Source organism: Pan paniscus, chromosome 2, assembly GCF_029289425.2.
Source record: "Pan paniscus chromosome 2, NHGRI_mPanPan1-v2.0_pri, whole genome shotgun sequence".
NCBI lineage: Eukaryota > Metazoa > Chordata > Mammalia > Primates > Hominidae > Pan > Pan paniscus.
In genome coordinates, this window is record NC_085926.1 from 121,219,559 (window position 1) to 121,245,511 (window position 25,953).

General features: G+C 46.0%; 2 protein-coding genes across 3 annotated transcripts in view; one reads left to right on the top strand and one right to left on the bottom strand.

Moving 5' to 3' along the window:
* SEC22A (SEC22 homolog A, vesicle trafficking protein) overlaps positions 1 to 7,904 on the top strand; it is a 71,039-nt gene extending 63,135 nt beyond the window's left edge. The window contains exon 7 of the mRNA XM_003825209.6: positions 5,167 to 7,904. Coding sequence (XP_003825257.1) covers positions 5,167 to 5,367 — 201 coding nt within the window. The 3' untranslated portion in view covers positions 5,368 to 7,904. The remainder of the gene's footprint in view (positions 1 to 5,166) is intronic.
* Positions 7,905 to 15,924: 8,020 nt separating this feature from the next.
* ADCY5 (adenylate cyclase 5) overlaps positions 15,925 to 25,953 on the bottom strand; it is a 167,105-nt gene continuing 157,076 nt past the window's right edge. For both annotated transcript variants that reach the window (XM_008950512.5, XM_034957194.3), the window contains exons 18-21: positions 24,820 to 25,083; positions 23,458 to 23,662; positions 20,322 to 20,446; positions 15,925 to 18,372 (exon numbers count right to left, since the gene is read on the bottom strand). In XM_008950512.5, coding sequence (XP_008948760.2) covers positions 18,244 to 18,372; positions 20,322 to 20,446; positions 23,458 to 23,662; positions 24,820 to 25,083 — 723 coding nt within the window. In that variant the 3' untranslated portion in view covers positions 15,925 to 18,243. The remainder of the gene's footprint in view (positions 18,373 to 20,321; positions 20,447 to 23,457; positions 23,663 to 24,819; positions 25,084 to 25,953) is intronic.

Genomic DNA, 25,953 nt, shown 5'->3' on the forward strand with positions numbered 1-25,953 from the left:
TTACATGATTGGTTGAGAATTTTCTTTTTTATAATGTATGCTCTAACTCCTAAAGATTTCCGTCTTAGCACTTCTTTAGCTGTATTCCATAAATTTTGATATGTTTTATTTTCATTTTCTCTTATTTCAATTTTTAAAATTTCCTTAAGACTTCCTCTTTGACCTATGGATTATTTAGAATTACATCGTTTTACTTCTAAATGTTTGAAGATTTTCTTGTTATCTTTCCCTTACTGATTTCTAGTTTGATTCCATTGTGATTAGAGAACACACATTGTGTGATTTCACTTCTTTTAAATTTGTTAAGGTTTCTTTTATGGCCCCAAAATATGGTCTGTCTTGTTATATGTTCCATAGCCACTTGAACAGAATGTGTATTCTGCTGTTATTGGGTGAGTGTGTTCTGTAAACGTTTAGATCATGTTGCTTGGTATTGTCAAGTTCTATATTCTTGCTGATTTTCTGTCTAGTGTTATACCAGTTGGCTAGAGAAGAGTATTGGATTATAGATTTTTCCATTTTGTACTTCAGTTCTATTGCTTCATATATTTTGTAGCTATGTTGTTTGGTTCATACACATTTAGGATTGCTGTGTCTTCTTGTTGGGTGAGCCCATTTATCATTATATATGTTCCTCTCTGTCCCTGGTTATTTTCTTTGCTTTGAAATATTTTGATATTTATCTGGTATCAATATAGCCACTTTTGCTTTCTTTTGATTACTGTTTATGTGATAAATCCTTTTCCATCCTTTACTTTGAACTTTCCTATGTTATTTAAAGTGAGTTTCTGACAGACAGCATGGAGTTGATTCATGTTTTTTAATATCCTGCCAATCTCTGTCTTTTCATTGCTGTATTTAAGTCATTTATAGTTAATGTAATTATGGATATGTTAGGACTTTTTTTTTTCTTTTTTCTTTTTTTTTCTTTATCTTCCTGTGGGTTACTTTAACATTTTAAAAGAATTCCATTTCAGTTTATCTGTAGTATTTTTTAGTGTATCTATTTGTATAGCTTTTTAAATGATTGCTGTAGGCATCATGTAATACATACTTAACTCTTCATGGTCTTCTCGTGTCAATATTTTACTAGTTCAAGACACCTTATCTCCCTAGATGTGTTTTTGCCCTCCCCTATTTATAATTGGCTCAGATATTTCCTCCACATATATTTAGAACCACATCAGCCAGTGTTATAATGATTTTTGTTTTAACCATCAAACATAATTTAGAAAACTCAAGAGGAAAAGGAAAGCCTATTGTATTTACCCGTATTTTTGCATACCATGTCCTTTTTTCTTTCCCAATGTTTCAAGATTCCTTCTTTTTAATTGTTTTCTTTCTATTTAGAGAGCTTCCTCTAACCATTCTTTTATGGTAGATCTGCTAGCAGCAAATTATCTTAATCTTTCATCTGATAAATGTTTTTATTTTCCTTTTATTCCTAAAGGATATTTTTGTTGAATACAGAATTCTGGATTTGGCAGCATTTTTTTCTTTCAGCACTTGAGAAATGTTCTAGTTTTGTTCTGGCCTCAGTGGTTTCTGATGAGAATCCCACTGTCTTGTTACTGATGAGAAATGAATTATCTTGTTACTGTCAAGTGAAGGTGGATGTCCAGAGTCCCACGTGTTCTCCACTGATATCACAATAAGAGGGTAGAGGAGGGATTCATTGCCATCTAGTGGGAATGAAAGTCCTGGCTTCTACTTGCCTTCTCTGAAGCCATGCTGAAGGGTTAAAACATCTGCTTATAATGTTCTAGGCTCTCAACATTTGATGGTGTGGGTATGGGTGGGTCACAGGGGTTTTTTGTGTGATGTTTGGCTAGAGGATAATAGTTACTGTTTAAAAGTTTTCTGTCTTGCTAAGGTGCCTCTTTCCTGGTCTTTTACCAGAGAGAGCAAGATGTTATTGAGGGTCTTTTTTGTTGTTTGTTTTGATATGCATGCCTTGGCATTTCTAGTTGCCAGCTTCTTCAGCTCCAAGTCTGGGATATATGAAGCAAAAAAGAAAACTCAGAGAACCTACCACTGTGGCATTCTTGGATCTCAAGATTTTTATTTGTCTGCTTTTCCTCCACAGTTCAGAGTCTTCTTATGCTTGTTTTACATATAATGTCCAGTGTTTTTATTTGTACTTAGTGGGAGAAATAGGGAAAAGTGTGTCTACTCCATCTTCCCAGAAACAGAAGTCCCTGAGCAGTTGTTTTTAAAGTAAGTTACAGACATCATATTTTTTACCATAAAATACTTCATGATGTATCTTCTAAGAATACAGACATCTGTCTACATAGCCAGGACTTCATATCACATCTAAGAATTTAACATTGATACAATATTATCTAATATAGGATTCCTATTCAGATTATTTCTGTTGTCTCCAAAATGTTTTCTGTGGCTATATTTCTCCTGATCCAGGATTATGCATTTCATTTGATTGTCGTGTACCTTTTGATCTATGATACAGTCTCCCAGCCTTTTTGTTGTTGTTCTGTTTTAGTTTGGTTTTATCTTTCTTAACATTGACTTTTTTAAGAGTTCAGGCAAGTATCATAGTTCAGGCAAGTACCACAATCTGGATTAGTCTGTTACTCGTGATTATATTAAGGTTAAATATTCTGGCAACAGTGCTGTATAGTATAATATGTTGAATATCTCTCATTGCTTCAGTTAGGAAATGTGATAAGTTTGATCATTTGGTTAAGATGGTGTCTACCAGATCCCCATTGCAAAGATATCTTTTTCTTCTTTGTAATTAATAAGTAATATGTGGGGTAGAGACCTATTATTTTAAAAGCCTTGGAAAACCATGAATTAAATATATATATATATGTGTGTGTGTGTGTGTGTGTGTGTATATGTATATTTTAATTACTGGAAACGCTAGCTCATTTTTACAGTAGCATTCCAAGCAATAAATATAGATAAAAAATGGAAATATAAAATCACCATTAAGCGAACACCACAGTAATCATTGTTGCAGGCAAGAATCATTAATGGATACTAAAATTAATGAGCAAAAGTATGATGAGATAAGATATTCACATAATCTCAACTCCCTGCCCCCAAGACAATAATTGCAAAGGGAATAGATACCACCTTATTAAGTGATCTAATTTAATATGTAATAACATGTATTGTGTATCACCTCTGATATTCTTGCCAAAATTGTATAACCTCATTTCAATCTTGACAAAACATCAGACACACCCAAGTTGAGGGACATTCCTACAACATAACTGATTAATACTCTTCAAGACTGTCAAGGACATAAATTTTTTTTTTTTTTTTGAGATGGAGTCTCGCTCTGTTGCCCAGGCTGGAGTGCAGTGGTGTGATCTCGGCTCACTGCATCCTCCGCCTCCCAGGTTCACACCATTCTCCTGCCTCAGCTTCCCGAGTAGCTGGGACTGCAGGCGCCCGCCACCACACCCGACTAATTTTTTGTATTTTTAGTAGAGACAGGGTTTCACTGTGTTAGCCAGGATGGTCTCAATCTCCTGACCTCGTGATCCGCCTGCCTGGGCCTCCCAAAGTGCTGGGATTACAGGTGTGAGCCACCATGCCTGGCCGAAAATTTTTTTTAAAAAAAGATGGAGGAGCTGTTACAGATTGGAATATACATGACAATTAATGCAATACAGAATCCCAGATTAGATTCTGGACCAGAAAAAGGACCCTAGTGGGACAATGGGCAAAATCTGAATAAAGTCTGTAGATTAGCTAAGAGTATTGAATCAATGTTCATTTCCTGGTTTGATGATTATACTATGATTACATAAGAGGATAACGGGGAACAGGGTGAAGAGTATACAGTAAACAAAGAGTATACAGTAAACTGTTTTTGCATCTTTAACTCTAAAATTGTTTAGAAAGAAAAAGCTATTTTTTTCTATTTTTTCAATCTTATATGATGAAAATCACTGATAAATACTTCCAATTCATTTTGCTTGGATAGCAGTCTTCTTTTTAAGTAAACAGTCCAAATTTGTATAAGAACTAAACATATTTAACAGAACATTTCCACATTCTTTCTGCATTATAACAGACACTGGTATGTCCTTCCCATTCTGAAGCCTGGACACAGTTTCTCAGAGAGACCTGGGCCTCTCTCTTAGACTTTGTGGTTTCTATACTTACCAGGTTGTGAATTTTAGACATCTTCTAGAAAACAGTTTATTCACTCAACACATTGAGCACTTTACTATGTCCCAGGCACTGTTCTGGGCACTGGAGATAAATGAGTAAATAACAGTAAAAAATCTCACCCCTCATGAAACAGATTCTATTGAAAGCCTATGGATGACAAATAAAATAAGCACATTTCTCAAGTATGTTTATAGTATGTTGTGGAGAAAAATAAAGCAGTAAAGGGTGAATGCCAGGATGGGCAGGAGCGGTGAGAGGGGGAGTACTTTCTTGCTATTTCATCTAAAATAGCACCCACTATCATTCTTACTCCCTATCCTTTTTTCCTCCTTTCTCTTTTTCAAGACATTAACTGTTTGATATTATATATTTAAAATACATTTATAATTCTTCCCCATTAAAATTTAATATTTATATGAACAAGGGCTTTGTTTTACTTACAACTGAAGAACAATGCCTGACTTGTAGCAGGCCCTGAGTAAATATTTGTTGAATGAATTCTCCCTCAAATGTTCAGTCAGATGCTGTACCTAGCATAGTTCCTTGTACTCAGTGGGGGACTAGTAAAATGTTGTGGATTTTGTTAATACTCAGACTCAGGTTATATAAGAGTCCATTTTGTAGAATAGCTTGTATGTGCTTTTTGTATTTTCCTGGGTGAGAATGGAACACCCGCAGACCCTGGGAATGCTTCTTAGTTGCCTGTCACCATGGGGAATTTGCTCAGCCTGTTTGCAAGGAAGTCATTCCATTGTACTTCCATTTAAAATATGATACAAAATGCTTTTCTTCTGAAAAATGAAAAACGTAAGAGGAAAAGTCTATTTCCCTTTCAAACTGTGAAACTTTCATAGCTGAATGTCTTAGATATATGCTACATTATCTTATCCCTAGATAAAAAATAACCTTATCCATTCTTATATTTTACTCTCTGACCTATTACAATTTTATATTAGAAACATCTGTTTCTTTTCCTGTAACCCTAATCATCTTTCATTTTTATGTTTTGAACAGTGTTATTTACTTGTCTACTACACCGGCTGGCGGAATGTCAAATCTTTTTTGACTTTTGGCTTAATCTGTCTATGCAACATGTATCTCTATGAACTGCGCAACCTCTGGCAGCTTTTCTTTCATGTGACTGTGGGAGCATTTGTTACACTACAGATCTGGCTAAGGCAAGCCCAGGGCAAGGCTCCCGATTATGATGTCTGACACCATCCTTCAGATCTATTGCCTTGGCTTCAGGGGGATAAGGAGGGAACATATCATAACTGCCACTGTGATGAAGAAGCTGTTCCCCACAGAGGAGAAGCTCTGCTTTCTTTCTCTCCAACTTTCCTTTTTTAAAATCAGCATGATGTGCCTGTGAGCATGGAAGACCTGCTAGGAAAAGTCCTCTCAGAAGAATGTTGGCTATGAGATTATCATTCAGAGGAGGAGGGGATTTCTCTCTTCAAGGCCATAACAGTGGAAGAACAGTCATATGCCATTGGAAGTCTTGGCCAGCAGTCCTGAATCCTTCCTGAAGAGTTCAGAAAATAGATGTGGTATTGCTCTGAGGACCAGGCAGGAGGAACTCTACAACCTGAGTTTGCCTTTGTGAGGCATTAGTATAGACCAAATAAAAAGCTGCAGAAATTGGAAAGTTTATGTTTTAAATAAATGACTGTGATAAATATCAGATTATTTGCACATTTATGGTACTAAGAGTTTATAAAGTCCAAGATGGTGTGAAATTGGTTCTTTTTACTTTTATATTTTTGCTTGAATCTTAACTCTGGAAATCACCTGATGTAGAAGAAGACTGTGATGAGCTCGTCTGTGGAACATCACAAGTATCGAAAGTACAGTAATGGATGTTTCCTTTCTAATCCACATTTGTTGTTTCTTTTGAAATCACGTCTAAAAAATATGACTCAGACTATAGCTGTTGTTTCCCAAACTTCAGTCTCTTTAGTACTACTTGTATTATTTTCTTAATATTTATCTTTTAAATTTTAAAGTTTTTTTTAAAAAATGAATCCTGCTCCAAGTGGAAAACCAGTATCAGTTTGCCATAAATAAAAGGTAACCACAAAATAAGTAAGATGAACACAAAAAATGTTGTTCAGTTCTAGCTAGAAACTAATGCCTAGAAAGGCTCCGAATCTTAGGCTCTTTCTTTGTGGCAGTGAGGGAGATGTTACCAGCACCAGCATGAGGCACTGTCTCTGGAATAGTCAGAGGATAAAAGGAAACTGTAAAGGGAATGACATTCTCACTGTGATTCAGCATTATTCTATGTTGTGCATCACTTAAAGACATGTTGTGTGCCACCAGTGGCAATGGGTCCGCACTATGGAAATGCTTGACTGTACTAAGAATCAGAAGGTGGCTTTCCTAGCAACTCATTATTTTATGGCTTTGAGGAATTAAGCCCCTAGTATCTGAGAGAACTTACTTGTTTTTTGATAACGTTTTAAAGATTGTTTAAGCAGTTATGAATTAATAATATAGGAAGCACAGTTTGATTCCACTAGCAAAATCTATAACTCTCATGGTTTTGGAAGTCATCTTCATGAGTGATTTTCCTTTGTTTTTTAAAGAAAATACTTCAAACAAGGAATTCATAGGATACTGAAATTTGATATCATCCAGAAAAACAGATCCCATTACATTGTAATTGTTGTTACTAGGCATATTTATTAAGTAGAGAAATAGTCAGAGGGTAAAAAGTTAGTGAACTGTCTTGTTTGCGTGAACCAGTATTTGTGGATATGTCTAGAACTGTGAAATCTTGCTTAACTAGAACCTTAGTCTGCACCCTCCTTTTAGGAGAATGAGGTAAAAGGAAGACAATAAGCTTATGGTATCAGGGATTCATGTAAAACAGGAAACAGTAGTTGACTCCAGTTTTCTCCTCTAACAAAAGTATGCGTATTCTGAGAGATACCCCAAGGCATCACAAGATCCTGAATCATCAAAACACCATTGAATTGTGTTGGGCATTTTGTAGCCAGCAAAGTGAAGTGGTTCAATTTAGAAAGGGTTTCAGGCCAGGCACGGTGACTCAGGCCTGTAATCCCAGCACTTTGGGAGGCCGAGACAGGCAGATCACTTGAGACCAGTAGTTTGAGAATCAGCCTGGCCAACGTGGTGAAACCTCATCTCTACTAAAAATACAAAATTTAGCTGGGTGTGGTTGCGCGTGCCTTTAGTCCCAGCTACTCGGGAGGCTGAGGCAGGAGAATCGCTTGAACCCAGGAGGTGGAAGTTGCAGTGAGCCAAGATCACGCCACTGTACTCCAGCCTGGCCGACAGAGCGAGACTCTGTCTCAAAAAAGAAAGGTTTTCTAAACTAATGGTTAAAACAGAGTTTTCTTGTAAAATAGGGAAGTTGGAGCATTCTGGTTAATTGAGATTTTGCTCTGTATTGACACAGCTCGCACCAGTTTGGTTCAGGAGCTACCTCCTTGTCATTGAATTGACGGGTTACAATGTTTGGTATTCGGATGCATTCAGCAAGAACACTTGAAAACTCCTCACCAACTATTTTTAAAGGCTTACTTTGTTTTTGTTTTTATTTTTTCACTGGCTATTTTGGATAAGAGGATGTTTACATCTTAATGTAAAAAAATGAAAACAGGTATAAATGTTTTATGTATAGAAATGTTTTCTTTCATTATTTGGTGCCTGTATCTCCGTGTTTATATCATTTCCCCACCTGTATCATGCTGCCAAAAAAAGAACTGTGAATTTAGAAAAAGAAATTGGTGTAAAGTCCTGGCCGGGCACGGTGGCTCATGCCTGTAATCCCAGCGCTTTGGGAGCTGAAGGTGGGTGGATCACGAGGTCAGGAGTTTGAGACCAGCCTGGTCAGCATAGTGAAACGCCGTCTCTACTAAAAATACCAAAAAAATAAGCTGGGCGTGGTGGCAGGCGCCTATAGTACCAGCTGCTTGGGAGGCTGAGGCAGGAGAATCGCTTGAATCCGGGAGGCGGAGGTTGCAGTGAGCCGAGATCACACCACTGCACTCCAGCCTGGGTGATGGAGTGAGACTCTGTCTCAAAAAAAAAAAAAAAGTCCTTAGGCTCTTTAGAAAGAATCACTTTAGGCCTCCATGGTGTATGATCTTCTGTTTCTATTGCACTTCTAAGAGCAAGCCTGAGTTTACCTCCTCATAGTTTTGTAGCATAGGAGCAGTAGTAGCTGCCCTCATTCTAAGGGGGAGGACACAGAGGTGATCAGATGGTAATGACTTACCCAGTTCACATAGCTAAACACACACAACCCTGATCTAGTGCAGGGCTCTTCGCACTAGCATGGAACTAGTGAAGGTGACCAGTGTTATATTCAGGGAATATGACTGTTCTTGGTAAAGCCAAGGAGTTGAGGGGTTCTGAAATTGGTGAGTCCAGGCCTGCTGCTGGAGTATTTTATCCTAATAGGTGTATTTTATTTTAATTTAGATAATTCCTAAATACTGCTTTTTGATTAAGGTGTACCATGAGAGCAAAGATACCCTCTTTTATATACTAAGATAATTGCAATATTTGCTTGCTTTTTTCAGTCTGTATTTGAAATATATTTACATTAATACCTGGCCTCTTTCCCAAAAGCACTTGAAGCAGCATACCAAGAAAAGACATATACAGCCATGTTAATGAAATATGAACAGAAAGGGAAGAAAAACAAATGAAAATTGAAGGGAGGGTTTCCATACATTATCGTATGTAAAATTTGACTCTGGAACTTTCTGGAAATCAAGGCTAAGGGTAGGGAAAGAAGTTATGCACTGCCCTATCAGTAGGTGAAAAGCATACCAGTTCCTTAGGGGAGAGCCTTTCCTGATGCCTTCTAGTAAAGATGTTCTCACTGGGGGTCCTGTGAAGTGCTAAAATGAACAGAATTCTCAATTTTCACACATTTACATGTTATGATTGTGCCTTGGATCCTTACCTTGTACCAGCTTTCAAAGGCTTCCATTTCAGGATTTGGGGGGATTTGTGTAGGTGTGGTTAATAAAGGATTTTGTTTTCATAGGTAAGAATCCTAAGCTGAAAACAAGTATTAAGCTTGAAAATCATTTGAGACAAATGCCTTAAGACATGGAGAACCTTTACCCAATTCTGTAATTTATAAGATTGAAAGTGAGTGTGCTATCCCTGGATTGGCACATTTATATTGCAGTAAATGTCTCCACAGTGGAATCTAGTGTGGAGAGATGGACGGCTCCATTTCCGTTAGGCCACGTGTGGAACCCCATTAGACTCCTCCTTCGTCAGGGCTCCACAGAGACCAGAAGTTTGTCATAAGGGACCTAACCTCCGTGGCTTCTGAGGTCAGCTGCTCCCTAAAAGGCAATTGCTTGGCCTTCATTTCAAAAGGTTTACTAAGTGACCTAGGGTCATACTCTGAGCTGTTGGGTTTCCAAGGAACTCAACAAAGGTTGTGTGTGTGTGTACACCTTCCTTGTTACTATTTTAACAGACTTTTGGCTCACTGTAAGAGTTAGAACTTCTGTGGAGTGTGTGGTAAAAGAACACATACATTCAAGAGCAGCCACCACTCAAAACCGCATTGAACACTTAGCCTTACCACAAGTTATAGGTCACTCTTTAGGGCCACATTCTTTGTCTGTGTTCAGTGCTTTATAGTATTTTTCTGCCTTATTATCTCTAAGGAACCAAAGTCTTTCTCCCTAAAAATGCTGTGGTAAAGTAAGGTCTGATTTTAGGGTTAAATTGGCTTTAGTAATATCCTCGCTAAAAGTTAACAAAAGAAACCCAGCTCCAAGGGTTGTGACTGAGTTTGTGTAAAAGGGCTGAGTGAGCTGAGAATGTCACTCTGAGCATTACCGGTAAGGTTGGAGGTGTGTGATCATTAATGTTCTGGGGCTGCTGTTGAATGCTGGCAGATTGCGGCCTCCTGTTTAAGCATCGAGTTTTTCAAAGAGAAAAACTGGCTGCCACTCTTTCTTTCTTGAGTGGCTGAGTTTTCTAGGTTATTTAGTAGATGAAATCAAAAGAAACGTGGAAACACTGTGTGGTTGGAAGCCACGTGGCGCGTATCCTCCTGCTTGTTAACAGTGAGTGGTGTTGATACGTGGGCATTCAGGTTTCTTCTGCGTTGGCAATGCTGATATGTAATCAGTCGTCTCAGCACAATTGGGGGTTTTAGGAAACTCAGAGATCAGCCTTAGTTCTCAGAGTTTTTGAAATCAGTATCCTAGCCTTATGAATCGTTCCTTGTGTTTCCTTGGCAACAAACAGTATTTTCAGCCCAAACCCACCCACGGTTTACATTCGCCCCTTTCTCCTGCATCTCACAGCACAGCCATACAAGCATCACCCAACAGAAAGCACATTCAGGCGCCATCTGACAACAGGAAGCAGGACTCAGGCATTCCACTCCCCATTTGTTCCTGGTGTCCCCTCCCCAGCTCTGCCTTGCTTGCTTACCTTCTTTGTGCCAGCACTTTTCTTTGAGGTTGGGTTGCAAAGGACCTTGCCTAAAGATGAACAAAGTATTTCATTCTTGCACTTTGAATCTCTCCAGTGCCTAGGACTAATGAGGAGAATGCTTATTAGCCCATTTTGTGGGCCAGTGCTGGGTTCTCCGTAGTTCATCCTTATGGCAGCATGAGGTGGAGCGGGCACGATCTCATTTGCATTTGAGGAAACCAAGACTCAGGTCAGGAACTTGTCTTCGTATGGTATGACACTTGGTGGTGGATGTGAAGTTCAAATTTGGAGTTGGGTTTAAGTCGCTTGAAAGTTGGTGCTCATTTTTCTATGCCACAGTGCATCTCAGAAAGACACTTCTTAGGGAATGTGTGTGTGACTGACGACAGCTGGGTTCTTACTGTTTTAGCAGCAGTGTGAACAGATGAAGCAGACATGAAGGGGGAAATGGCAATGTATACTGTGTGACAGGCACTATGCTAAGCATCTCATCTTTACCAAAAGCATTTATGAAGGTTTTCTCTTTTAAAAATGAGCCACCTGGGCCATGAAGAAGTTAAGTGACTTGACCACAAATACAACCTAACCCATGTGGTAGCATCAGGATTTCAGTCCAGATCTGACTCAGAACTCATGCTCTTAACCACCATGTGATTTTAAGCTGGATAACATGGAAATACGTTTAAATATATAAGGAATATATGTAAAGGTAATATACATTACTTTTAAATAAGACATCAGGTCAGTGCTAACTCCTACAGTATAGATGTCCCAGGTTGAATAAAATAGTTTCCGAAAATCTCTACATTTATAACAATGACATAGGACAGACAGATGGCTGCAAGATGTATGGTGAAGCTTATGTATACCTTAGCTATTAGGGCAAGAAGTATACATTTTAGTACTTGTACTAAAACTAACATATAAATCTTGATGTGGAAAATAAAAGCATTATTGGTGATTTGGGTGTTACAAACATTTGCTTTTCCTAGCAAAATGCCAGAATAGGTTGATTCTTTGACTTGATGTCATTTAATGGGAATTCTGTTAGGTGATTAGGGAATTTGTGATCCCTCTGAAAACATTAACCAAAAAATAGAAGGGAACTTTTCACAGTGTAAAATAGTGTTTAAGAGTTTGGAGCCAGAATCATCCCTGGCTCTCTCTTCTACTAGTATGGTGACCTCAGCAAATTACTTAATCCTTCTGCCTCAGTTTCCTCAGATGTAAAGTGGGGATAATAATCGTACCTTTGGCAAAGCAGTGTTGTGATGATTGAGTGCGTAAATGTAAAGCACTTAGAGACTGGCACATCAAGTGCTAGGAGAGCGTTTGCCACCACGTTGTGGTCTTCCTTGTTGCAGTTAAAGGTGCTAAGAGTCTTTTAAATTGCAAATGCCCCTGAATGTCGTAAATCATTGCACAAAACTTTTCAGAAGCCACCACTTAAGTAAGAATCCCATTGAAATATCTAGCAGGCAGGCACTTGTGGGCAGACTTCTGGTCAGGGCACTGGAGGTGCATCCAAAGAGAGAAGAGGGGGTTGAAGGACTCACATTTGCCAAATGCCTGCTGTATGCCAGGTGCTTTGCCCACCTTAAAGTCCTCCTGAGGGAAGGAAGCAGGATGAAGCCCTGTGTCACACACCTGGGAGTGGTAGACTGTGCTAGCCAGTACCTGCAGAGTCTCCCAGGCACTGGGGTGCTGGTGAGTGAGGGAGGTGCCTCTAAGAACCTTGCCCTATCCAGCATGGAACCAGCATTTTGGTCCCAACACACCTGACTTGGAACATTCGAATCTGATCTACAATTTGCTCATGGATGGCGGCAGCCCTTGTGCCCACACTCTAAGGGCCCTCGTGAGTGTGCACACGCGTTGATGGGAAGGTGAGGCGTGTGGGGATGCAGCCACAGCCTTCAGCTGCAGTATCATGCAGATGCTGGGGACGTGAGAGCTGAAAGGCGCTGTTAAATTGCACAAATGCAACATGGCTTTTAAAAGAATCTGAGGCAAAAGGCACCCTCCAAAAAAACCCATGTGAGCCGGGAGGGGACTGCCACTATAGCTAACAAAGTGGGGAAGCAATTTTGCAAAGTAAGAAAACTAGTCTCAGGCTAACCAGAGATGCTGACAAACCTGAGATTCCAGGCAGATCTAAATTAGAAATCGGTCAAGGGAAAACACAGTGATAGTCCCCCTTATGGATTCCAGTGAGAATTCTTTAAATTCATGGCCCTGATGGAGTAGCAGTAGGAGAGAGAGGCCCTGGGGATGCAAATGCCCTCAGTGGCTCAGCTCTGCTCACTAGACACTCGGGCAGGTGAGGTTGGGCGCTGGGAATCCCGTGGGGACAGGATGCCTGCCTACTTGGCCCTCAACTCTAGGTGAATCCTATCCTTCTCTTCACCGTCTTCCTCCCCTTCCCTCTCTGGACCCTCTGCTTGCTCTGTGAACCTGGATTGATTTCCACCCACCCCTCACTCCTGAATGGGGCCCTGGAAGGGAGACACCCCTGACTGTGCTGATGTTGTGAACGCTGCTGGGCCAGACTGGTGTCTGCAGGAGGACAAAGCAAGGGCTGGTTCTGACTTTGGTTTGAAGGTGATTTTCCCACAGATCCCCCTTGGCACGATGCTTTTACCTCTTTTGTCTCTGTGCCTTTGGCTCTAAATCTTAACGTCTTAATTAGATTGTGTTTATATTTGCACCATACATGTGGTCTGGCACTTGAAGATTGGATAGAGAGTGACACAAATATTTAGACTCAGGGAGTGCCAGAGGAGAGAGCGAGCCTGGAGACCAGCTACTCCAATGCCCTCATTTGCCTTTGCTCATGTCTGTCTCGTCAAGCAGGGACCCTGCAGGTGGGAAAGAAAGATGGCAAGAGGACAGCCAATATCACATTTTCCTTCCCAAGACAGGAATGAAAAGCCACCAAGACGGCTTTTGTGAAAGTCTGGAAGGACAAGAAAAGCCCACTTTAGTCATCAGATCTCATTTCATCTATTGTTAACCTTGAGGAGTGGCGAGCCCGCTGTTCCTGCCAAGCTCTTCAATACCCAGCTAGATGGGCACCCTGAACAGAAGTGCTTCTGGACTAGTGCCACAGGGACTGCTCTGAGTACCAGGGTGGCCTCGGGCAAGGCTCTGGTCCTTTCTTGAATGGCTTCCCAGGCCTGAGGAGGCACAGGTGAGAAAATGTGTGTGGAAGCTCTCTACACACCGTGAAGTTCATCCAAATGGAGTGGGATGGTCTCTCTGGTCTGCTGTGCCCTCCCCCTCCCCACACCCATAAATAACAGCAGCCCTTCCAACTCTCCTCCTGATCCTGCGCTCGGTGATGGGGGCCTTGCGGTGGGCAGCCAGGGCCAGCATGGCCAAGCCCTGTCAATCCCTTCCCTGTGAAGGTGAACTGGACAGCATTTGTTCTCTTTAGTGTGTGATTTGGATTTAGACAAATTCAAAAGCTGCCGGATTTCAGAGCGTGTTTGTCACTGCCATCATTGTTCTTTTGTTCAGGCAGCAGTGAGAATCTGCTAAGCACTTGTGAACACTATATGCTGAAATGCTTGAAAAGGCTTTCCTGCCCTGCAGGGACCCGGGCTCAGCACCTTTTTCAGACTCCAGGAAGCTCATATCCCGCTGATGAACAGCTCGTGGCCATTGCAGCACTATGGAAAACCCGCAGCTCCTGGCGTCATTTAACTACATGCCACTCAGGTAATTTTGCTTTTGGAAAAGTTCTGTGAATGTATTTCTAACTTTGAATGTCTTAAGAGTAACGTGGCTAGCTGGCGAATATTTATTTTCAGCCTCTCCAATGCACCAGCATTCACTGTCTTCCCACTAATTAGCTGCTAACATCACACTACAGTCAAATCATCACCATGTTGGCTGAAGTCTGGTCTTGGTTTTAGTGATGTTTGCTGTCAGTGGGCGTTAAAGTGGTGTTCAAAACTCACCCCACCTATCAAAAGCATCTTTTCAAATCAACTTTTTGCTTATTGGTGTTCTAGATATGAGTATGCTTTTGGAAAAAAGTAGACCCTCGTAAGGGAGAAACAAGTAGGTTCTCTGGGACTAGCTCAGTGGGGATGGGGTTGGAAAGGGCTTTTGATGGTTTTGAGTTGCATTTCCTTGGTATCTACATGCGTGGTTTCATGGAGCCTGCCTGAGGGCCTAGTCTCTACTGGCTACAGCAGGGTGGAAGTTCTTCAGGAGCTGAGGTTCCCACGTAGGCCAATTGGCCCCTGAAGTTTGAACATTTTATCATTTGGTCTCCTTTTCTAATGAATGTACTCCAGCATGAAAATTTCTCAGACTTAAAGTCTTACCTCAGTAAAAGGACATCTTTCTGCAGGCACATTGAAGTCCTTAATGAGCAGGAGGCCACATGCCCAGGACTGTCACATCTATGTCCCCACGTGGCTACTGGTCAGTGAAGCTGTGAAATCTTTTTCACTGCTGCCTTTATTTATACCTGTGTTCTACTTAATGTGAGCAACCCCCTCTGAATTTCTTTCCTTAACCCAAATATAACCTGGCATTTGATGGCACAGCAGGCAGAAGTGCTGACAGGGGCCCCTGCCTCCCCTACCACCTCTCCCTTCCTCTCAGCGGGGAGAGGAGTCCTAGGTCTGCATGAGTTTCCTTGCATGGGGTTTGATGGCAGACAGGCCTGCTCTGAAACTCATCTCTGTTCATTACTAGCTGTGTGGCTTTAGGCAAATAACTCAACCTCTCTGCACCTCAGTTCCTTCATCAGTATGATTAAATGAGATAATATTTGTATGGTGCATATCCCAGTGTGGCACACAGAGAATGCCATCATTATTAGCTATGCAGGTCAAATCAGTTCACTTCTGGCCTGCAGCTTGTCCCCACTCACCTGCCTGGGTCCTTTCCATTATCTGTGTTCCATGCCTGTGTTTTCACCTTTCTTTCCCGTGGCATATAAACATGTTTGGCTCATCCAACATATAAACATATTAGAGCATCCTTCCCTGGACCTGGTCTTTTCTGGTCTGATACTGGATTTTGTATCCCCTTCACTTCTGGTCCCTACTCAGCTCTTGTTCCTCAGCCTCCTGCTCTGGGTGCACCTGCTCCCCAGCCCCATGCACTGACTCTTGCTACGGTCACCAGTGTTCTCCCACAAGGACCGCAGTCTTCAGCCAACATTATTTCTATAGCAAGGTGCTGTCCCCCGCTCAGGGGAGTTCTCTGCCCTCTGTGGCTCCCCTCCCCAGCACCCCCAAGGCTGGGTACACTGTTCTTCAACCCAGGGCCAGGCCCCTCTGGCTCAACCTGCAAATCAGACCAGGACACGTTACCAGTGAAAGTGTTTAATAGTTAAATTATTTAAATAGACTTTTCAATTTCCATGGGAAATCATAATCGTATCTGTTTTTGCAAGAGTAGGAATAAAAAGAGTGCACACCCTTTAGAGGGAACGAAGAGCTAGCACTGCACCTGCACACTGTCACCAGTCACTGCTGGGATGGGAGAGGGGTCCCCATGGGGCCGGGAGGCCATGACCATGGGAGAACATGGGATGAACTCAGCGCACACACTTTACTCAGGTTGGAAGCAGAACGAAAACCCAACACCACTGGTGGGCGATGTGGAGGGGCAGGGAACTTGAGAACAACAGCTGGAAGAAAGCAGGCCTCCTGCGGCTGACGGCAGGATGGCAATGCATAACTCAAAGGATGGAGCAGCAGAAGCACGGGACAGACTCAGGCTTGGCAGTTTTGGGTCCACACACTGCTTCTCAGAGCTGTGTTCAATTGGTGTGCAGGGAGGGGAGGGTGGTGCTAGAGCCCAGTGAGAGGTGGTACAGGTGGACATCAAAGTCACATTGTGGCAGCTGGCACAGAGCCACTGCCTCATCACCTCCAAGCTCATGTTGGAGGTGAAGATCATTCTAACCTGAGAAGCAATGGAAAGATTTGGGCATGGGCCCTAAGGATTCCACTGAATTCTGTGCTAGAGTATCATTTTCCAAATGCCTTCCTCATAGGTTATAAAAATAGTATTTTTTTCTTGGTATGTTTAACTGCCCCCTCCCAATAAAGCAAAATTCCTGCTAGCTTCCCTGTGGACTCTAAAGCTGGGCTCTACCCATTCCTCTCCCTGGTTTGCCGGTGGAGGTCAAGGCCACTCCCTTTCTGCAAACCTGAAGGCTGCACATGGCATCCCCCAGTCTGAGTGAACATCTCCAGGAAGAGCCACCTGCACCTTGGCCAACTGAGTAGGCCAGGGAGGCTTGGCTTCCTCGTCCCAGCCTGCAAAGCACCTGGACTTCTGTAAGCACTCTGGAATCCGTGGGAGCTGCCTCTGTAAGCCGCAAACGTCTGAAATCTCAGGGTGTGGAGGGCGGAGGGTGGAGGGCACCACACTGCCTGTCGCAGGATGAGATTGCGTCCCTTGGTTCCAGCTCGGCCTGGGATGGGAAAGCAGCTTTTTGTTTTCTTATTCCATCTGCGTTTTGCTTAGGGGAAGGAGGGTGTGTGCATGTGTGTACATACGTGTGCATGTGTCAGAGAAAGATGATGCGGCAATGTGTCCATGCATCCTCCTACTTAATCTGAGCATATGGTACCCCAAAAGCACACACCCACTGCTCTGGTGGTACCTGGGAAAACCCAAAACTGCCAAATCTGAAATGAGGGAAACACATCCTGTGTGAGACCAGTTCCACAGCATGAACACACACACACATATACACCAGTACATACACCGACATACACACAGTACAAATGAGCACACACGTCCTGCTGTGCACAGCTGTTTTCTAATATAATTTACAAAATATAGAATTTGGCATATCTGTGAGATCTCCAAGGCTTTCAATAATACAAAATAAAAAATACAAAAAAGACAAGTGGGGATCCCCGCCCTCCCACCGAGTGGCGTCCTCGTTTGCTTGTGTGTCTCTTACACGCATACAACTAGCATAGTCTAAAGAAGGGCACGGAGAACTTGTTTTGTTTTATTTAATAAATATTTTTCTCAGAATAACCACTCCTTGCTTGGCGTCCTCTTGCCTCCCCCTCGTAATTAGTTCTGTTTCCCTCCTAGGGCACTGTCTGTGTGCGTGGAGGTGTGGGCAGAGGACCACGATGAAGGCCACAGTCCCTCCAAAGCCAGCACTCCTGCGCCAAAGCCCCTGCAGGTGCAGGGTGGTGGCCTGTCTGAAGTTTAAAGGCTCACATGGAAAAGCAGACCCCTAGGCTCTCCCAGGCCACAGTCGAGCCCGTCTACCCCCAGCTGAGTTGGAGGCCCCTCCCTCAGCCCTGCCCTTGTCTGGGCCGTGCCACACACACATTCCCACGGCTCCTTTCCACCTGTGCAGCAGCACCTGTTAGAAAACTCAAGCTTCAGACCCAGTCTAGCAGAGTCTTCTACAGAGGGAAACATCTTTGGTCAGCTGGGTGCTCGCAGGACGCTGGCACCCCGGGGCCTGGGACAGAGGCCGCTGCCCACCAGCAAAGGCAGAAGCTGCTCTGGAGTCCAAGTGGAAAATCTCAGCAGCGCAGCCCTGCGGGCTGGAGCATGGCTTCCCCGCCACCCCCGGCACACATAGAAGCTGCTTCCATGCCTCTGGAGGCCAGGCTGCCTGGCACCATTGGCCAACAGCTGCTAACTGAGCGGGGGCCCTCCATTGAGGAAGTAGGTCATCATCTCGCCTTTGCCCTTGACCTTGACCACGCCCCGGCACTCCAGCTGGTACGTGTTGGCAGCCAGCACCTGGTACATGTCTGTGGTGACCTGTGGGGGAAAAGGAGGAGAGAGGGCAAGCCACTGATGGCCTTGGCCATGAACTGCTGTGGGGTAGAGCCACCTCTGACTGCCCAGCCCTGTTGCCGCCCCTGACACAGAAGGAGAGGGGCAGCTGCCCCACTGAGGTGCTCTCAGGGACTGACAGCAGCTCACCATGGAAGGGATCCTAAGAAAAGAGCAACGCCAGCTCTCACCCTCAGCACCTGCTCGTGCCAGGCACTGTGATGGGCAGCTTGCGTGTGCTGTTTCAGTGTGGCCTGTGGTCCATGGACTGACTGCCCTGAGTCCAGAATAAGTTCAGGAGTGGACAGTAAGTGCCGGGGAGCTTTCAAAGCCATCTGACCTGGCTGCAGCCTGTCTCCAAGTGTGTCCCTGGTGCATTGTACAAAAGCATCCCTCCGTGACAGATCAGAACGATTTTTAAAAGCTGCTTTTTTCACCACAGGTCGTTTGAGAGCCTTTGCTTATCTCACTGCATCTTCCTGTGAGGTGACTACTATACTATTATTACCCTCAGGCTCAGAGCATCTAAGTCACGAGCCTGAGTTACACAGTGAATAAATGGCAGGGCCTGTGCTTAGGTCCAGGTCTTGTTGCCTGGCTCTGCTTTAGCTTTCGGAACAAAGAAGAGAGCTCACCGATGGCCTCACTAATTTCACTATCCCATTGCTGGGTGAAAGAGAAGAGTGGTGGGGGACAGATGTGGGGAGGGGCAGCATAGCCAGTGGCTCCTGGGATGACCCAAGAGCTGTTTGTGAGCATCGTCAGAGCTCCCCACCCCAGCCACACTGCAAGCCCACCGGTGAGTGCAAGTGCCAGGGAGCAGGGGGTAGGAGTGCTGGGTGGGCTGCTGAGAGGGGACCCCACTGTGTTACTAGCTGCAGTTCCTGTGTGGTGCAGCCCTACACAAGGTGAGTTGCTGGGTCATTATTGTGGCTGCTGAGAGAGTCCCTTGCGCCTGTCCCTGAATGGGCTGGAAGCCTTGGAAACACACATGCCCCTTGCTCCTATCTCTAGGCCCATCCTGCTGCCCTTCTCTCCTTTGCACAGGGATGGAGGTGAGAAAAGGCCATTAAGGCCAGGCCCCTCGGCCAGCATCCACACCTCAGCCAGGTCAGGCTGAGTGGACCAGGACTGTGCTTGGGGTCAGGCCCTTTATTCAGAGGCCCTGTGGGGGACAGAAGTTGGGACATTTAAGCAGTATCATCAGTGTTGGCAAAAGGCCTTAAAAGCAGCACAGTTAGCACCTGGAAAAACAGGCCAGGCGAGCTGACCTCCCACAGCCTCACACAGAACTGGGGGTGAGGGCCGTGCAGGAGGACTACTGCCCAGGGCGGTGCCTCTGCCATCAGACTGCAGCAGAGAATCAAGGAAGGCTCAAAAAGCAGCAGCTGAAGAACAGCAGGCCTGGAAACCACAAGCCCAGCTCGCAAAGGAGGGAGCAAGGGGAAAAGGCCTCTGAGTCTGTGGCCAGGGCCCTTGGCTGCTGGGGCTGGGGGAGGTACCATCCCAGGGCCAGCAGCCCCCACTGGCTCTCCTGAGCCAGGCCAGGAGTGCTGCAGGCTCAATGGGTAAGACCTGCTCCCTGCAGACATCTTTGCATCCTCTCTGTGTGCCTGGGCTAGGAGGCACTGGGGCCTGCATGTGCACTCTCAGCTCGGCCTCTACAATCAGATCCACTCCCAGCAGCCCCCAATCCCTTCCATGCCCAGTAGAGGGCTCTGCGGAAGCCTGAAGATCTGTCCAAGGTGCTGAGGGCCTGAAACACAATTGTGTTCTCCAAGCTTCCAAGACATCAGCGTCAACAGCCCCATCACCCTTGAATCTGGCTGCAGACATTCTGACTGGGAACTGTAGGTGGCCTGCCCTGAAGACCTCTCGGTGTCAGACACAGGCCCTCCCATGGGGTGAGGGGTGGTGGATGCTCCTGCACTCACCTGGATGCGGTCGGGTACACCAGTGCTGTCCATGCGGCTGGCCACGTTCACGGTATTGCCCCAGATGTCGTACTGAGGCTTTCGTGCCCCTATCACCCCGGCCACCACGGGGCCGATGTTGAGCCCTGCAGGGGACAGGAATCAGCCACAGTCATCACATCTCTGGCTTGACCTTGCCACCATCTGTCTCGCCACATGCCGCAGGTCCTTCTGACTCCCAACCTGAGACACCCGTGGGCCTCCAGGCCCAAGGCTGTGCTAAACCCTGCAGCCTCCCGCTACCCTGCTCCTATCAAATGCCTGTGAATGCAAGACACAAGGAGCCTGCACCTGTGTCCTTGACACCCCTCACCAGGAGTGCCCTCTTCAAGGTCTCTAGTGACCTCCTGTGCAATGCAGTTGCCTTTCCCTAATCCTCCTCCTCTTGGAGCCATTTAGGCGCAACCTATCAGACTGGCTGTGTCTCTCTTCCTCATTCTTCTGTTTCTTTCCTCACCATTCTCACTCTTAGATCCTGCCCAACTCATCGCCCTGTGCCAGTCTCCTCTCTCCAAGTCCTCCTGCTCCCCCGCCTCTGAGCTGGAGCAGGCACACTGCAGCAACCAAGCTCTGGCCACCACTTCGGCTCTCCTCTGCCCACTTTCCCAATCCCACCCAAGGCAACCCTGAGCATCACTGCCTCTGAGCCTTCGCTGAGCTGCTTCTCCCTCCTGAAGCGTTCTCTCTCCTCCTCCCCAGGCTAAATCCTGCCCCCATGTATCTGGCTCAACTGATGTTCTCTAGACATTTCCTGTCCTGTCTCCAGGCACGGGGCATTCCCTCCTGTGTAACCTGCCAGTCTCATACTGTCCTCATTAGGCCTCACTGTTGCCTGTTTCTTGTGTGTGAAGGGCAGGACTGAAAACACAGAAGCTCCAAACTAGGCCCCTGGTGACCCTCACTTGGTCAGCAATGCCATCAGTCCTCAGAACTTCCTTCCACGACCCTCCTCATCAGTCCTTCCAAGCCGCAGGCAGCTTTATACCCCATGTGCCATCACCAGGCTGGACTGTCCCCCTTGCTGACCAGACTGAGCCCTGATGGCTTCTATTTCCCAAAGCCATGCCACCCAGGGAAGACAAGCCTGAGTCTGTAGGAGGGGAGCTGCCACACAGGCTCCCAGCTGCCTGCCCGGCTCCTTATCTACCTCTTGGCAGATTCTATACTCAGTCCCCAGGCCTGATCCAATCAAGGAGTTGAGGCTTTTCAAAAACACACACTGGGAGAAAAATGCAAACCAAAGCAGGTGGACGAGATGGGGTGAAAGGAAAACAGGAATGGCAATGTTACACAAGACCAAGAGTGCGTGACGTTAATGCAAAAATGGAGGCTGCACATCACTTAAAGCAGACTCCCAGCTGGCTGTGCTCGGGGCCTCCAGCAGCCAGTGCAGGATGCAAACCTGGCCAAGCCCACAAAGCACTGTGCCTATGGGATAAAGCAAGCCAGCTGGCCCAGGGAAAACCCGATTTCTGACACTCAGGCTGCAACAAAATGTCTCCCAAGGACACGAATGATCACAATACTGGTTTTTAGTCATCCAATATTTCGGTATAATGTGTTAATTTTGAGAACTGAAATGCCAGTACTTTTGTGGGTGATAATTGTAATTTTTAAAAATTTGAAATCTGAATCATTGATGGCTTGAAACATACCCAGGGAGTTGATAATGCATTTAATGGCTAATAGAACAAAGGCCTGCTCTTTCAGAAAGCATTCTTTACCTCCACAGACCTCAGGAGGAGCAACACTCCACCAAGTCAACTTTCTATTGCTAAACTAACTTGTGCTCCATCAGACTGTACACCCTCGGTAAGATCTATTCTAAGGACAAACAAACTGCAGAAATACTTTGGGCTTTGTGGAACGAGTTCAGAGCTGGCATTCCACAGTTATTTTATGGACACAGTAGGGTGGAACACATGGGGAAGTGTGTACCTGGGTTTTCATTTTACCATTCAACTCTTCTGTAGAGTTGAAACTTGTCAAAAGGTTGGGGGTAATGAAACAAAACTGACTTTACAAAAAAAAAATACATATGTTTTTGGTTCAAAGACTTTCTGAGCAAGAATATGGTCATGACTATTTTGAAACTGATCCAGGACCTCTGCTGGACACCACAGAGGTATCGGCACAGCCCCTCCAGAGCCATCCAACCAAGGCAAGGCATGTGACAAAGAAGGAGTCCAGGGAAGATCCAGGGCTTTGACCTGTCACAACCTCCTCACCATTTCTTTCCCCAGTTTGGATGAGCAGCCACTGGAAGATTTTGCTCACCACCTCAACTCAACAATAACCCCACTGACCCATTTCATAACTTGTATAAAAAGAGTAAAAAGTAACTCTTTTTAAGAAGTCAGAATATAATCATTTCACGGTCACTATCACATGATTCTTTAAATGTTTAGTTTTTTAAACTATTTCACTTTGTTTTGCTAACGATTTTGCAGATTACATGTTTAATGTTGTTCTACATTTGCAAATTTAATGACTGGTAACATGTTTATACATTTTGTATTTAAAATGTATCAAGTATTTGATTTTACTGTTTTCCATTTTTACTGAATGAATGTGGAATACTTTTAAATAAAACAACGCTGTTAGGTCAGTATTACTCAAAACAAATGGGACTGCCATCTGCTTTGCTGCAACCACCAGAAGGCCCCATGCCCTCGGCACAGAGCATCCCCCACAAAGCCCTTCGAGCAGGCACAGCCTGGGTCCCACCAGGCTGGCCCTGCATCTGAGTGAGGTGGGAACTCACCAGGCTGTCCCTGCATCTGAGTGAGGTGGGAACTCACCAGGCTGGCCCTGCATCTGAGTGAGGTGGGAACTCACCAAGGGGTGTCCTACCCATGTGGCCCTCATGTCAAAAGGCAGCAGAGGCATCGCCAGGCTCTGGGCGGATTCCGCTGTGAATGACCCATGGCTGCCCCCACCTACTAAGGGCAGGGAACACACCACATCAGCCTCTGCTGCCGCCTGGCCTTCTACCTTGGGACCACAATGGCGGATGCGGGATGGGGTATGGGGGAGCCCCTGCCAGCCCTCTGCCTGACTGCACCCTGGGCTCAGCACTCCCTGGGGCCCCACTCACCGATCTTCATCTGGAAGTTGTTGAAGGAGTGCTCATTGATGTACTTCATCTGGTCCATCAGCTTCATGGCAAAGTCGGCCAGTGCCTTGATGTGGGTCTTGCCCACCTTGTCGTAGGTAGAGTCGTTGAGGCCGGAGGCAGCCATGTAGGTGCTGCCGATGGTCTTGATCTTCTCCAGCTGCCGGAACCGATCCTCGCTGATGATCTGGATGAAGGAGGCCAAACCTGGGTCACCCCAAGCCTGGGACACCGAGGGTCACAGGGAGGGACAGAGGATGTCCAGGGAAGTGCAGCAGCATGGCCCTTCATGTGTCCGCTCTTCACACAGTGGGGCCTGTCTCCATCCTCATCAGTGTGATGACTGCAACGCTCCTGACACAGCCAGGCCCCTCCACACTCACTCACCCGCTGGACAGTGCCTGTGGGCTACCTGCCCACCCTCACGCTAAGAGCCCTGAAGACAAGGTCACTAGTCACCTCTGGGTCTCCTGTCTCCCCTTCAACAAGCTCACACCTCCGTCCCACCCAGGGAAACCTCCATTTGTCCAGCAGGACACTCTTTCCCTACCCCCTGGCTCCGGCCCTCCTGGAAGCCTTCCCACACTCAATTCAGCCAACTCCCATCACTCCACTGCCCCGGGAGTCTTGCAGGCCGTTCCTGACACTGCCTGGCCAAGCTCCATCATCCTGCTTCTCCCTGTGCCCCATGCCCAGGCCCGGCGTGCCCGCTGGGGTGGCCCCTCTCACGCCCATGACTCAGGAGCTCCCAGGGTCAAGACTGCCCTACAGGGCTCTGCATCCCCAGTGCCTCCACACGCCAGGTGCTCAACTGGGGTATGAGAAGGAAATGAAGGAATGCTTCAATTCGGCCTCTGCTACTCAGGGCCTCACATCTTTGTCCTGCCTCCTCCCTTAGCCTGAGGACTCCTCCCTCCTTTGGTTCTCTCAAAGCCCTGGGCACAGACACTGGGTTGTCCCAGGCCCTGGGACCCCATGCACCCTAGATGGCATGAGAGGAATGGTGATCAGCAAGCCAGTCAGGGAGCTGCCAAAGGCTAAGTTCAAACAGTGTGGGCTGAAACCCCAGCTCTGCCACTTACTGGCAGTGACCTCAGGCCAGACACTTGAGTTCTGTGGGCCTCAGTTTCCTCATCTGTCACATGATGATGAGAGAGGCCATGTGTGCAAGGTGCCCATTGCAGCACCTGGGGACACGGTCAGGTTCCCGCCGGCAGAGCTCCCATCATCACTGCTTATGTCACGATGGTAGAAGGGGGCGCCAGGTCTCTTCACATCCCTCCCATACCAGGGACTTGTAGGCCCCTCCCAGGAACACAGCCTGACCCAGGCCCCGCTGTGCACCTCATCAAAGTCAGCGATGATCTCATTGAGTAGCCGCAGGCACTCGACACCCTCGTTGTTGGCCTCCAGCTCAACGTAGAACTCGGAGAAGTTGGCGATGGAGGCGAACATGACCGCCACACACTCACAGGACTGATAGTAGAGCTCATCATTGCGCCGCTCGCGAGCCAGGAAGTGAGCGGCCACGTCCTTGGGCAGGATGTTGTGCAGCAGCCGCCGGTTGTAGGCCTGCAGCTCCTCCATCTCCTCTTTCTCCTCTGTGGCCTGGGAGAAAAAGACTGCAAGTCACCCAGATGCCAATGCGAGCCCAGATGTCGGCCCCTCTACCTCCTCCTCTCCATGGCCTGGAGAAAAAGCACCAGTCACGCAAATGCCAACTTGTGCCCAGGATGTTGGCAAGTACTGCTGTCTCTCCTTCTCTCTCTGCTGTTTCTACTTCCAGGTTTTCTCCAAAGAGCAGGACTTTGACAATCAGAAAAGACATTTCTGAGCCTCGAACTCTCTCTGCCAGCCTCTCTGGGGGTGCTGAGCCTGCAGCAGGGAGCCCCGAGCAGGAACAAGCCTGGAGGTGAGGCTGCAAGGATCCTGTCTGCCAAAGGCCAGAACCAGGCTGGAAGGGAAGAGGATCCAAAACACAGCCCACACAGCCCTCCAGCTCCCCGGTGCTCCTCCACTATTCATTGTCCTCTTAATATCAGGAAATGGAATCAAAAGCCAGAGTTACCTTAATTGACGGACCTGTGGGGGAAAACAGCCCAAAGCCCTGCCCAGTCTGTCTCTCAGGAGGGCAGACTTGCCCCAGAGCCAGATGCAGCCAGGAGGAGCAAGTGCCAGGAGGGACCCCCTGGGATGAGGATGGGACATCACCAGTGACTTTGGTTTTCCCCCAGTTTGGGTCCTGGGTCTATGGGATTTTTTGGTCACCCACCCTCCAGGTTAAAGGACAGTGCAGATCCCTCGGGTCAAGAGGCCAGTAGTGCCCTACAAGGGGCTGAAGGGAAGAGGTGTCACACACCGAGGTGTGGCAAGGAACCATCTGACAAGAGTGTTCATGAGAAAAATCTGGCTGGCCCACTTGGGCTTTTCCTAACTAAATGAAGACACTTTTCTGCTCGGCTGCAAGTAGAATCTCCA